The following is a 12,739-nucleotide window of genomic DNA, read 5'->3' as shown; positions in this document are numbered from 1 at the left end:
GCCGCGCACGTGATCCAGACGACAACAACAACCCTACAGATACGAATACCTCTCTGACGTAATATATTGCTAGTCTATCATGTCTCGTGAATAAATAGTCCCGTAAATCCATGCAAAACGCCACCACGCCGTGGCTCCACGTCGTGGCATTAAACTCCATGCTCGGCGATATCAACCATGCACCAACCATGCACCAAAACTGTAGTTATGTTAAATCTAGCTCCGGCTGAAATAGCTGCTGAGCTTGGTGACCTCCGAAAGAACGCTCGAGGTCTTCTCTCCAACATCGTGGATCACCTCGTGCGTCATGTCGTTCACCTCGTCTATCTCCTTCATGAGAGAGTGACCAATGCCCTTCACAAGGATGCCGCTCTCCTCCCATCTCTGTGCCACCAGCTCCAAGACTCCTTCAAAGCCTCTCTTGCCAACCTGGGCGTTCTGGCCAAAGCGCTCCACGGACCAGTCCTCGATCTTGTTGCAGATACCTGAGAAGGGAGAAAACGCCGTAATCTCGGCCTCCTGCTGGAAGAGGGTCCTACCGGCGGGCATCCTCTCGTCCGGAGTGTAGACAACTGTTTCGTTCACAAGAAGGAGGTTCAGAAGCGTCATGTTGGCCAGCTTCATGATAAGCTTTCTGTTCACCAAGTCCACCTCGGAAACTTCTCTAACAAAGGAGTACTCTTCTCCTCCAATGATGGCACGCAACCATCTAGGAACTGCCTGCTTGCAGGCGATCAAACGTTCTGTTTTAAGGACATGTCTTTCTGGGTCAACCTCTCTGTTAAGAATGTCCACAGAGACGACATGTGTAGAAAGCTCGTTTGGGTACTTGACCCAATTGGCGGCAGAGACCTGCTCCCATGTGTAATTGAACAAATGTGAGCTTTCAAAAATCTTCATGGTAAATAAAGATGTGGGCAAGAATATGCGGATATGTGAGTATATATGGTGGAAAAAAAGGAAAAAGAAATGCGAATGTCCTGTGACCGGGGGAGTCCGGGTGTGGAGGTTTCTGGGCTGACAGGCAGCGAATGTAGGGATTTTTTAGGATTTATGGAAGACAACATTACCATAGATTTGAAATTTTGAGATATCAATTGGAGTTTCCTATTGCTTCGGTTGAGCCAGGTAGGTGCCATTGTATTCGCGACATTGTCGTAACAGCCTCGGCCAGTCCCGAGTTATTTCAGCCTACCACAGCGATAAGTGCAGTTTAGGAAGCTGATTGGGTACTTTTGGAGTGGGACAATACGATAAGGTGGGACCTTTAAAGAATCAGGGAAAAAGGGTACGTTTAACATGGGACTTGATAGCCGACCCAAGCGACGACATTTTTGCAACCAATCCCGCAGTGGCCGAGGATGAAAAACACCAATAGCCAGTGAACAATGAATGCGCCTTTTAGGGGTATTTCGACATTGACAGAGTTTATAATCTTTTGTAGCTTCATTAGAAGACTTGAGGGATTTACTTCCGATCGTACCCGGGACCGACTCACTATGAGGCAACTTATCGTACGCTACTATCGTGTGAGTATAGACTACTCTGGGGTACATTTCTGTCGTACTCGTATACACCGTAGGCAATTTCTGAAGGTTGCTAATCGTTCTTGAATACTACTATACGTCGTTAGCTGATTGCGTTGTTTCAAAAGCCACACGAATTCATCCACATTCCTTACAAGTGTGGCACTCATTGAGAGGTTCACATGGGAGTAGATGAGGTTTCCATTCTTCTCATACTTTTTGGCTTTTTCATTCTCTCTTTCTTTCATAAGTTGTCCCAATTCTATAAATTCACTACTTTCCGACTTTGCCCTATCTCCTGACCGGTTTGTGTGGAAATCTGCACAACAGTTAAACCGGTCCTGTCATGACTAGAGTAAGCGTTCTCGCAGGTCACCAAAACGGATAAATCTATCCGGACCACAAATGATGAAATAACCAAAAGCGTCAAATCTTTTCCATTTTTAATCTTTTTCGTATCATTCAAATCGAGAATATCACTTCGACGCCATCTCCGGGTGCTCGTAACCGTTTAGCTTTTTCCGTTACTAATACCTTTTAGTCTATGCGCTTGAGAACCAGACCACACAGTCTTAGAAAGCTGCAAAGTGAAACACCCGTACACCACAGACATATCAACCGCTTCATTTCATCACCTACTCCAAACATCGGTTTCTTTTCCTTCAAGCATGCTTAGACTGTTTTTCAAAAAACCTCTACATTTACGAGGTCTTGCCTCGGCCGCTGCCACTCCCAGCGCCCTGGCCGCCAAAGCCCCGGCACCATCATACAAAACCACCGTTTTGCCAAACGGACTTACAGTGGCAAGTGAATATATGCCAGGTACCAAGACAGCCACGGTCGGAATGTGGATCAACGCTGGTTCTCGTGCCGATAATCCAATCAGCAGCGGAACTGCGCATTTCCTAGAGCATTTGGCCTTTAAAGGTACCGCCAAACGTTCACAGTACAGCCTAGAACTCGAGATCGAGGACTTGGGTTCTCAGATCAACGCCTACACCTCGAGAGAGAACACTGTATACTACACACGCTGTCTTCTGAAGGATTTGGAGCAGAACGTGGATATCTTGAGTGACTTGTTGACGAAACTGAAACTAGAAGCCAAGGCTATCGAAAGAGAGAGGGCCGTCATTCTTCAAGAGAGTGACGAGGTTGACAAGATGTTTGACGAGGTTGTCTTCGACCATTTGCACGAGATCACCTTCCGCAAACAGGATCTCGGCAGAACGATCTTGGGACCAAGAGAGAAGATCAAGACCATCAACAGAGACGACTTGGTCAACTACATCAAGACAAACTATAAGGGTGACCGCATGGCGCTCATCGGTGTCGGCTGCGTTGACCACGAAAAACTTGTAGAGGCGGCCAACAAGTTCTTTGGTCACATCGAAAAGAGCCCTGTTCCATTCAAGCAGCATGGCGACGATATGCCCGTGTTCCACGGTGCCGAAAGACTAATTCAGGACAATTCCTTGCCAGTGACCCACGTGGCTTTGGCCGTGGAAGGTGTGAGCTGGTCAGCCCCTGATTTCTTCACCTCGTCTGTCGCCAACGGTCTTATTGGCTCTTGGGACAGATCTATCGGTGTGGGCTTGGACTCTCCTTCCCCATTGACAGTAAAGGCTGCCATGGGAGGCCCAAACAACCAGCCTATGGTCAACGCTTTTATGGCTTACACCACCTCTTACGCTGACACAGGCTTGATGGGTGTCTATTTCACAGCAGACAGTAACACAGACATGTCCTTGTTCACAAATGCTGTTCTTAAAGAGTGGGCTCGTTTGAAGGCGGGCGACATTACTGAAGAGGAAGTGGAGAGATCCAAGGCACAGCTTAAGGCTTCCCTTGTTTTGGCTCTTGACGACTCAAGCGCTATTGCTGAAGATATCGGCAGACAATTGGTCAATACCGGTTTCCGTTTGCTGCCTGAAGATGTCTTTGAGAGAATTGAGTCCGTTACAAAGCAGGAGGTTGTCGATTGGGCCAACTGGAGACTCAAAGACAAGCCTATCTCCATTTGTGCCTTGGGTAACTGCAAGACATTGCCCTCTCACAAGGAATTGACGGCTGGCATGGGTTGGTAAGTATAGACGTAATGCATGTATTTAACGAGATATTAGGCTACTGGTTCTTCTTCGTTGACAACGTCAACCTCAGCTTCTCCTTCTTCATCATCTGAATGCACCTGGTCCTTAAATATAGATTCTGTAGGAACCCGCTTCATTAATTGTGGTGGCTTGAATAAAGAACCAATGCTCTCAATCCACCTGCGTCTCTTCTCCATAAGTGCACGCAAACCACTGTTAGCGGCTTGTTGCTGAGCAACGTTGACTGTGCCTTCAGGTGTCTTCTTCTTTCTGCTCTTGGCCTTGAGTCTTTTCGTGTAGGCTGTGTTGACCTGGTTATCCAAGTCTTCTAATATAGTACAATATTCTTGGTAAGCGAGCTGCTCCTCGAGAACGGGAACAAGTACCTTCTTTCTTTGTCTGTTGCGAACAACGGCGCCCTTGAGTTCTTCCTGAAGAACACGTATTTCGGCACTCACTTCGTCGTCCTCTTTGTGAAGGAGCCATTCGTCGCTGTCAATGATGCTGCCTCCACGCTTGGCCTTCTCTCCCTTTGTGGGCATATTCATGAAGATACCAATGTACTTGAGCTCACGTTTGAGTCTCTCCTCCATGGAGTAGAAATCATTAACCTCGGATGTGACTCTGTAAGCATCGCTATCAAGCTGTGTAGCAACATCCTCGTCAAGCGACATATTTGCTTCGGATCGGGTATCTTCGCTTTTTATGGATTCCTCATCGTCGTCTCTTGCGCTTTCTCCCTTAGCTTCGTGTATACTGAGAATTGCAGAAAGCAATCGACTGGAGAGGGGTCCCACGGATACATCTTCTGTTAGAAGCTTCTCATCATTGACATCATCCTGTGTTCCCTTGGGTTTATAAGACTCCAATGGAGGCTTCTGTGGTGCAGGCGAGCTCAACTTGGAACGTAAATTGGCATCCTCCTCGGCCCAAACATCAGCATAGAAAGGCCCGAGTTTTGGGATCAAGTAAGGGCTTGTGGCTGGGTCGTAATCGCCTTTTTCGAAACCCGGCGGAAGCACGTACTTCTCGTTGGCAAAATGAATGTCGTCGTTAGAAAACGGGCGGAAAAATGATTCAATGTAGGATTGATATGTTGTAAACTGGACCTGGTTGGAGGGAGCCTTGTGCTTCGAAAAATCAGTATTGGGGATTTCACCTGGAAGCAAGTCCTTAAGGTCACTTTCAGGGTATGAGGCCACACCATACTTGCGTTTGAGGTAGTCTTTACCTTGAGTATCGAGGCCATTGTTGTCCTCGGAAAAGAGACCAAGCTCGGCGATGGCATCAGCTGAAAGAGTTTGCGATGGAACAAACTCAGACTTGGGGTTCTTCAACCTGGTATCGTTTTCGTGTGTGTAAGAGCCTCTCTGTTCAGGTGGAACAGGGTCGTCTTTTGTATTGATTCTCTCTGCTGGCTCTTCGGGCGGCGGCGACGCCTTACCTTCTTCGCCTTGCTCTTCTGCATCTTCAAAATTATCATTAGCATCCTTGAGCTCTGCCTCCTCTTCTTCACCACTCTCTTCCTTATCCACCTCCATAGCATCTTCTTCCTCCTTGTCCGACTTCAGCTTCGAACTTTCGACCTTTCTCCTCTTGGCCAACGGTATACTCTCGTCCTCCACGTCATTCTCCTCTTTTTCTTTATCTTCTGTATTCAGATCTTCACTGAGCTTAGCTTCCACCTTGTCTAGCAAAGCCTGGTCTCTGTCTTCAGCTTCCTTCAAGTTTTTGCCCAAGTTCCCTAGAAGCTTTGTCAAGTTGTAAAGTGTGTTGAGATTAGGGATTTCTCTTATCGCCTTGCCGTCTAAAAGACCTACAGACGAGTCGTACTTGAGCCTGAGCTCGTCTATGATATCATCTAGCGTAGTTGTTGCCGAGGACATGGTGATTTGGCGTTTTGTGATAAATCAGATTCTATTTCGTGAAGCGAAATGAAACTCTGTGATAATTGTAGTGTTTAGATGACCTGATGGATGCAAGGTAATCTGATAATGGATCTACTACGGTGAACAAAACATGCGGTGGTGCACGGGTGCACCTCTGGTCTGAAGCCGTCTCTGGGATATTTGATTTAATTCCATAGTAAGTAGATTTGAGTTCCAATTGCTATTTATCTACATTCAATATTCTTCTGTTATCTTTTGTTTCAGATCTGTTTGGAATTGCCTACATTGACGCTCTGGTCTCAATATTGCAAATTCGTTATCACTGCGCATATCAAGATCTCCATATCTGATTGAGCCATGATTCTCCGAACACTAGATCTTTCTTATCTTTCAATATCCCCCTCCTTCCTACGATCCAACCTTCCAAAGGCCTTCTATATTATGTACATGCTTATGGGGTGAGTTTCTTGATGAACTCCTGGTCCTTTTTCTCGATCACCATGTCGACAACCCGCTCCAGAATCAGGAACTTCTTCACTGGAGCGTCTTGTGGTCTCTTCCACTCCTCGGGGAACACCGGCTCGGGCTTTCTGGGCTGCGAGTGTCTGGTGTTGACGGGCACATCTTCCATAGAGTCAGACATGTCCTTAGCGGCTTTCAAGAGCTTGTTGAATGTCTCCACGAGCCAGCGAGCATTCTGTGTGGCAACGCCGTAACGAGCAGTCTTCATGTGAAACACGTTGTTTTTGTGGTTGAACTTGTTGCCGGCCAAAACCTTGAACTTGTGAGCCTGCTTGTCGTCGAGCCCAAGGTCCTCGAGAGCGACGTTCAAGGCGACTTTTCTGTTTTCGGTCGACAGCATATCGTCGGAAAGATCCGTGTAGAACTTCAACTGAAGCGGGGACTGAGCTGGAGGCTCGTATGCCTGGCGGTACTTGGCTAAAAGCGGCATCTCGTGGGCAGCAATACGATGGAGCTCCTCGAGCTTGCGGTCAATGTGAGGGGTTTCTCCGCTTGGACGGACATCGATATTGGACATTTTAGGCACGGGCGGTCTCACCACGTTGTTCAAAATGTGTTCCTTGAAGTTGTCCAACTCGTAGACATACTCCAACTTGGGTCTGATTTTGCCCAGCAACTTGGCGTACGTCAGCAAAACAGCCTGTCTCTCTTTGTCGTTAGGCACGTACTTGTCGCCCATGGCGGTCTTTCTGAGTCTGTGCAACTCGAAGATTCTGTCAGCTGGAAGACCCTCCCATTTGTGTGGATTGAGATAGACCAAATCTTCAGACAGCTCGGGCACGCTGGAGCGGAAACGGCACTGCAGGACGGACCTGCCCAGCCTGTGGATAGTTCTAGAAAGCATGGGGATTGAGTGTCTACTTGGTGAGGTAGTAGTAATGAAACTTTTTCTGTGCGCGGCACGCAATGGTTGCAAATGATCAACAGGTGGGTGTCATGGGATTCTATGATTTTGTATTTTTTTCTTTTTCGAAGGTAAGAATGTACTTTTTAGCGTTATTCAAGGGGACTTTGTGTTCGGAAGCTGCGTAAGAATGGATGTCGGGGTATATCGTCTAGTCATGGTGTGAACAGTACTGTCAAGAGATGCTAGGATGTACCAAGTATTCGGATGGCTTCTTTTTCAAACTTTTTTTATCATTGAAGTTTTCCTCCTCTGTATCTCTACTTATGCTTTTTGGTAAACTGACACCGCCTAACCTGTATTTATCCAGACTAGAGGTACACCATTCGCCTATTTGCAACCAGGTAGCATCACTCTACCTAGTGGATTTCAATCATCTGGCGACAATACAACAAATACATAAAAAGCCAAGTAAATTGAGAATTCATTAGTCACTAAACTCATCCTCAATAGGATTCATTTCCTAAAATACAGACACTTACTTCTTACGCTTAGAGTCATTGCCTTGGGCACTGCTCTTACGCTTGGAACCTGCCAGAGGCTCCTTGTCCTTGCCAGACTCCTTGCCCTTGGCCTTCTTGTCCTTTGGAGCCTCCTTGCCCTTGGCCTTGGGCTCGTCTTCCTTGACCTCTTCCTCCTTACCGAGCTCCTGAGCTTCGGCCTTGACGTCTTCATCGGCAAGATCGTCGTCGCCAACTTCCTTCTCGCCGAGGTCCTCATCGTCTTCGATCTCGACGTTGCCGACCTTCTCCTCGTCTTCGTCCTCCTCCTCGTCTTCCTCGAGCTCTTCGACTTCTTCCTTCACATCAGGAACCTCGTCGTCGTCCTCGCCGTCATCGCCATCTCCACCGTCGTCTTCATCGTCTTCACCGTCCTCGCCGGCGTCGGCGTTTTCCTCATACTCTCCGTCGTCCTCGACTTCGTCCTCGTTCTCAACGCCGTCTTCAGGCAAACCGTCGTCAATCTCCTCAAGAACATCTTCGTCGGGCTCCTCCTTGGGATCGTCCTTCTCCTCGGCGTCCTTGTCCTTGCCTTCCGCATCTTGCTCTTCTTTCACATCAGGTTCCTCCTTGACGTTGGACTCCTCTTTGACATTGGACTCTTCCACCTCAGGCTCCTCCTTGGGAGCCTCCTTCTTGGGCTTGGCGCCAAAGAACAGCCCGATGTCCTTCTGCTGCTTCTTCACTGGCTTCAAGTTATCAGGGCCATCGACTGAAGGGTTTCCAATGGCCTTGTCCACCTCATAGCTGGTGAGCACATCGTAAGCCTTATTGTCCTCGTGGTTCAACGCCGTGTTCAAAAGCTCGGGGTTCCACTCGTGGTTGGGCGTGAGCCAGTCGAACCACTCCTTGGTGTTGGGCTCAAGCAAAATGGGCTTTCTGTCGTGGAGCCACAGAAGATCGTTGGAGCCTTTACCTGTGGCTGGGCCGGTGACAATGGAAAACGAAGAAAGGTACTCGTCGCCGTCCTTCACCATCTCAGTATCGTTGTAGTTGTAGTTGTGGGCGTACACTCCGGCAAGAAACACAAGAGGACGGTTCTTCAGAGTCACATAGAAAGCAGGCTTCTCCTTGGTTCTCTGCCACTCAAAGTAGCCCTGGATTGGAATCACACAACGCAGATTCTTGCGTGGCTCCGTCCAAAGCAGCTTGTTGCTAGCCATTGTCTCCTTGCGGCAATTGAAGCGTCTCAGCTGTTCGTGCTGGATCTCCTTGGAGTAGGCTGGTCCGTTTTTGTTGCCTCTCTTCACGGCAGCAGGGTCCTTGGGCTTCTCAAAAGTCGCCACGTAGCCAAAGCTCAGCAGCTCAAAAACGTAATTGTTCTCCTTGTTCATGTAGACAATCATCGCCTTGGAAGTAGGAGGAATGTTGAAGGAACCATCAAAGTCAAGCGACACTATGTTGATGGCCACATCCTGCTCCAGGCCGTCTGGACCAGGGGCCCTAGTATTGAACTCCCTTTCGGAATTCTTGGCCAATTGGTTCTCGGAACCAGGGTTAAGCGTCTTGTTGAACTGCTCAGGCAATTGAGCAATGGACTGGGGTTAGAAATGGTTGCAAAATCGCAATTCGAGCACATACAATGCCTTGGGCAAATCTTCCGCACATCATAAGAAAAGTAGGAAGTGAAGGCTGGGAAATTGCCAATTGAGCTGCCTCTTATAGAAGCTCCTCTACAGATCGAGCAACTCGACTTCCCAATGCCATGACAGAGACCCTCCCGCAGATCACGTGTGGCTTTTACCACAAAACTACTCCGAAGGTCTAGCCTTCAATGGGGTCAGTGCTCGTGGCATGGAGAATTGGAGGTTTAGGATTTGCTGTTTTCACGAGGCATTTATGAAAAAGTGGCTCAATTGGCACAATTGCTCTGAAGATTTCGTCTCCAGTTTGGCTGCGAAAAACTCACTTTGTTGCCTGAGCAAGACTACTTTTGACACAAAGCTCCAACTATTTACAGAGACAGCCGCAGGATATAAGCCCTGCTATGATGTCAATGCTGCTTTGCTTGCGCTGTGCCATAAAAGTGGTTCAAATTGCCGCAATGGCTGACAATTGCTTACTAGGCACTAGGACGTTGCTACAGAGAGAATAGGTGTAGCTGTGTAATAAGGCGCTCAGAAAAGGCCAATGAAGAATCCACGGAACTCAAACTCCGAGCCCTTCTTATCTATCAACGCCACATCCTCGTCAGAGAGCGCAAAGTCGTAAACAGCCAATGCCTCTTTTTGCCTCTGCGACTGAGACGACGTGGTGATGGGCAAAATGCCCTTCTGTAAGGTGTATCTAAGCAAGATCTGCGACTCGGCACGGCCGTACTTTGAGGCGAGCTCAGGCAAAACGCTCTTCAATGGATGTTCCTTGACATCCTCGCCTTCCTTGACAATTCTGAAAAGTGGAGATAATGGCCCGTAGGCTTCCACGAGGATATTGTTGTCATGGCAAAACTTGACGATCCCCGGGCTCTGGTTCTGCAAGTATGGGTGGAATTCAATCTGGTTGACAGTAGGGTAAAAGTCCTTATCTCCAGACACTGCAAAAAGCCGCTTGAGGTGTTCCACAGCGAAGTTAGATACGCCAATGTAGCGTACCTTACCCGCCTTCTTGGCCTCTATCAAATCTTTCCAAACCAGCTCAATTGTTTGGCCCTTCGAGAACTCAGGATTGAAAAATGGGAAATGGATGAGAATTGAGTCCAAGTAGTCCAAACCCAACTCCTCAAGAGCAGAGTCGACCCACACAGCAGCATTATCAAACTTGGCAGGCTGGGGTTCCACACCTGGGTTGTACTTCGTAGCCACGAAGAGATCCTCTCTGGGAACATCGGTTTTGGCGATTGCAGCCGCCACTTCTGGCTGGGTGGTGTAGATCTCGGCCGTGTCGATATGCCTGAAACCATTATGAATTGCCTCCACAAGGTAGTCCACCATTTCGGTCACCAACGTATCCTTGACCGAGGAGTCTCTTCCCTTCTTGATTTTTTGCCATTTTGTGCCTGAGCCGGTACCAATTTGCACTTCTTTTCCGGATTTTGTAATGAGCTTGGGGCCCGGAATTTCCACTGTCAACGGTTGAGTCATGATGCTAAGGCGCTGTTGGATAAATAGCGCTTTTCCAGTAGTTACTCGTGGTACCAAGAAAAGTAGAAATACTAGGAAAGTGCCTAGGATAACTCTGCGAGATCGTAAATGAGCCAATTTGGAAGCCGCTAAAATCAGTTGTGGCTCCAACTTTCCGTGCGGGTCGAGCATAGATAAGGGCCACACCTCCACCGAGCAGCCGAATTTCGAATTCAGAGCGCCAAACCCAAAATAAGCATAAGAAAAGCTCCGTAACACAAAACCCGATGCTCCGATCTTCAAACTTCAACTGCGGGGTTTCGAATATGCAAAAAATTGAAGGAATGAAAATTTCCAAATTGGTCACGTGATCTGTTGGCGCCACAGATTTATATTCACCTCACAGCGTATTTTGCACAGAAGGGTGGTTGGTGTAATGGTTAGCATTGCTGCCTTCCAAGCAGCAGACATGGGTTCGATTCCCGTACCACTCATATTTTTTGTATCCCCTTTATCGCTTTTAAGCTCATCGTATCGTGACCTCATAAATTAAACTCGTCGAATAGACTTGTCCCATCCTTCCTCTTCTTATACTTATTCTTCTTCAACCTTCTACCTTTGAGCTCGAGCTGGGCTTTCGAGTAGGACGCCCTCCGCATGATTATATCGAGTATTGTCGTGTTGATGGTTGGGAAATAATGCTTGGAAAACCGATAAACACGAGCTGTCATAGTTTTACGTTCAGACGACTCAAGCTTGGTCCACCTTTGACTCGTTAATTTGAGTCCACACAATTGCTCAAACAAAAGGATGAAGATCGCTTCAATCACCCTGATCAAAGTAATTTTGAACCGCAGGAGTCCGAGTATGTGAGCCATTTGTTGAAACGTAAGGCGGGATTCAAAGCGCCTGAGACTGACCAGATAGGACAGTCTTTCTTTGATGACCAAAATGTGAGGATCTTCCTTGATTGAGATATGAGAGGAGTACCTCTGACTGGACATCATCTGCAGCAACGTGCTGAGAGTTCTAAATATGGGAAGGCGGTATTCGTGGGTGTCCTGCGATTGACAGTAGACCTTGTAGAATGCCTTCCTCTCCTCAAATCGTATCCTCACTTCAACCTTCTCCCCCATAGACAATACCTTAGCTTCGAAGGGCAGCTCTTTTTGGACTTTAGGATACTGAAGGTTTCTGATTACTCGCTTTTTCTTGAGGGTTTTGTCAATTCCCTTGCAAGCTCTTGTCTGCTCCGACATCTCCAGGTCTGGACTGGAACGCGAGGTGACATCGACGGGACCCTGTGCCGCCGGCGTAATCGCAACCTCGTCCTGCTGTGGCGGGATTTGTAGAGTGACGATATGGGAATGAACAGGCACTTCACTCTGGTAACCACACGGACACGGCGTAGGTTGAGATTCCGGAGCCTGGCTCGTTGTAGGCCCCACACTGTGCCCCAACATAGTCGAGGAGTTGGTCCGCTGCGGTGTCTGGGGGAACAAGACTTCCTTCTGCGAGTCTGGCGACATTTGGGTAGGGAAATTGACGGATTGAACGGAAGGGGGAGACCTAGAGTCAGGGACCGTTATCTCAGGAATATTACTGTTAGCAGGTCCTGAAACGTAGGCATCCACCGCGTCTATCGGCGGAGCAGAGTTGGTTTCCGTGGAACTTGTTGAGGCCTCTTCTTGAGAAGGAACAGAGGCATCCTTACCCTGGAATGCCTCCGTCACCAAACGGACCTGACAAGAGTAGTCAGACAAAAAGTGACCCGAGCTCAGAGACCGGTAGCTCCGTTCTCTTGAGGCCTGAGGAAGCGGCAAGTGCCTTGGAGAACGGGTCATCCACCCTTGAGGAGAGCTTGAAAACACTCTTCCTCGAGGAAAAATCCCCATGACATTTGGATAAGTTAGGAGGGTTTGTGAAGATGGCAAGCTGATGCCGTCCCAGTCGGTGTCGGAGTGGACGCCGAAACCGGCAAAATACTCCTGTTCAAAGAAGGAGTGTTCCAGAAGGGCAGACATGAGGAGCATTTTTGGGGGAATCTGTGGGTTTATATAGTTCTGGACTGCGGCCAAGCAGACCATGCATGGTAGGGATCGTCGGAGAGGAGGTTCTACGGCTGCATTACTAAAAAAATCTGCAAATTTTTACGAGAACGGAAGAAAGTGCAATCGGCGCTAAATATTCTGAAAGAATATATGTGATTTTTAGGGGTTGTATTCCCAGTTTGGCGAAGTCGCCCATTTCAG

General features: G+C 48.1%; 7 protein-coding genes and 1 non-coding gene across 8 annotated transcripts; 2 read left to right on the top strand and 6 right to left on the bottom strand. All coding sequences in view use genetic code 12, as the record gives it.

The window, feature by feature from the left end:
• Positions 1-216: 216 nt before the first annotated feature.
• CXQ87_002321 (uncharacterized protein) lies at positions 217-900 on the bottom strand (the record flags this gene model as incomplete). Its single annotated transcript, XM_025480834.1, has 1 exon — positions 217-900. The coding sequence occupies one exon, from the start codon at positions 898-900 to the stop codon at positions 217-219; it is 684 nt and encodes a 227-aa protein (XP_025335134.1).
• A 1,294-nt stretch (positions 901-2,194) lies between these two features.
• On the top strand, positions 2,195-3,610 carry MAS1 (Mas1p; the record flags this gene model as incomplete). The annotated part of the gene is made up of 1 exon (XM_025480833.1): positions 2,195-3,610. One exon carries the CDS (start codon positions 2,195-2,197, stop codon positions 3,608-3,610), a length of 1,416 nt encoding a protein of 471 aa, XP_025335133.1.
• Positions 3,611-3,642: 32 nt separating this feature from the next.
• NGG1 (histone acetyltransferase) lies at positions 3,643-5,499 on the bottom strand (the record flags this gene model as incomplete). Its single annotated transcript, XM_025480832.1, has 1 exon — positions 3,643-5,499. The coding sequence occupies one exon, from the start codon at positions 5,497-5,499 to the stop codon at positions 3,643-3,645; it is 1,857 nt and encodes a 618-aa protein (XP_025335132.1).
• Positions 5,500-5,953: 454 nt separating this feature from the next.
• Positions 5,954-6,868, bottom strand: CXQ87_002318 (mitochondrial 37S ribosomal protein mS35; the record flags this gene model as incomplete). Its single annotated transcript, XM_025480831.1, has 1 exon — positions 5,954-6,868. The coding sequence occupies one exon, from the start codon at positions 6,866-6,868 to the stop codon at positions 5,954-5,956; it is 915 nt and encodes a 304-aa protein (XP_025335131.1).
• A 538-nt stretch (positions 6,869-7,406) lies between these two features.
• On the bottom strand, positions 7,407-9,036 carry CXQ87_002317 (putative peptide hydrolase; the record flags this gene model as incomplete). Its single annotated transcript, XM_025480830.1, has 2 exons — positions 7,407-8,966; positions 9,010-9,036. 2 exons carry the CDS (start codon positions 9,034-9,036, stop codon positions 7,407-7,409), a joined length of 1,587 nt encoding a protein of 528 aa, XP_025335130.1.
• A 509-nt stretch (positions 9,037-9,545) lies between these two features.
• CXQ87_002316 (aldo-keto reductase superfamily protein) lies at positions 9,546-10,508 on the bottom strand (the record flags this gene model as incomplete). Its single annotated transcript, XM_025480829.1, has 1 exon — positions 9,546-10,508. One exon carries the CDS (start codon positions 10,506-10,508, stop codon positions 9,546-9,548), a length of 963 nt encoding a protein of 320 aa, XP_025335129.1.
• A 401-nt stretch (positions 10,509-10,909) lies between these two features.
• On the top strand, positions 10,910-10,981 carry CXQ87_002315. The gene has a single exon. It is a non-coding gene; the product is annotated as a tRNA-Gly (tRNA).
• A 48-nt stretch (positions 10,982-11,029) lies between these two features.
• CXQ87_002314 (uncharacterized protein) lies at positions 11,030-12,511 on the bottom strand (the record flags this gene model as incomplete). Its single annotated transcript, XM_025480828.1, has 1 exon — positions 11,030-12,511. One exon carries the CDS (start codon positions 12,509-12,511, stop codon positions 11,030-11,032), a length of 1,482 nt encoding a protein of 493 aa, XP_025335128.1.
• Positions 12,512-12,739: the final 228 nt, after the last annotated feature.

Source organism: Candidozyma duobushaemuli, assembly GCF_002926085.2.
Source record: "Candidozyma duobushaemuli strain B09383 chromosome Unknown B_B09383, whole genome shotgun sequence".
Taxonomy (NCBI): domain Eukaryota; kingdom Fungi; phylum Ascomycota; class Pichiomycetes; order Serinales; family Metschnikowiaceae; genus Candidozyma; species Candidozyma duobushaemuli.
Note: the sequence above shows the minus strand (reverse complement) of the source record. Positions and strands in the feature narration are given on the sequence as shown.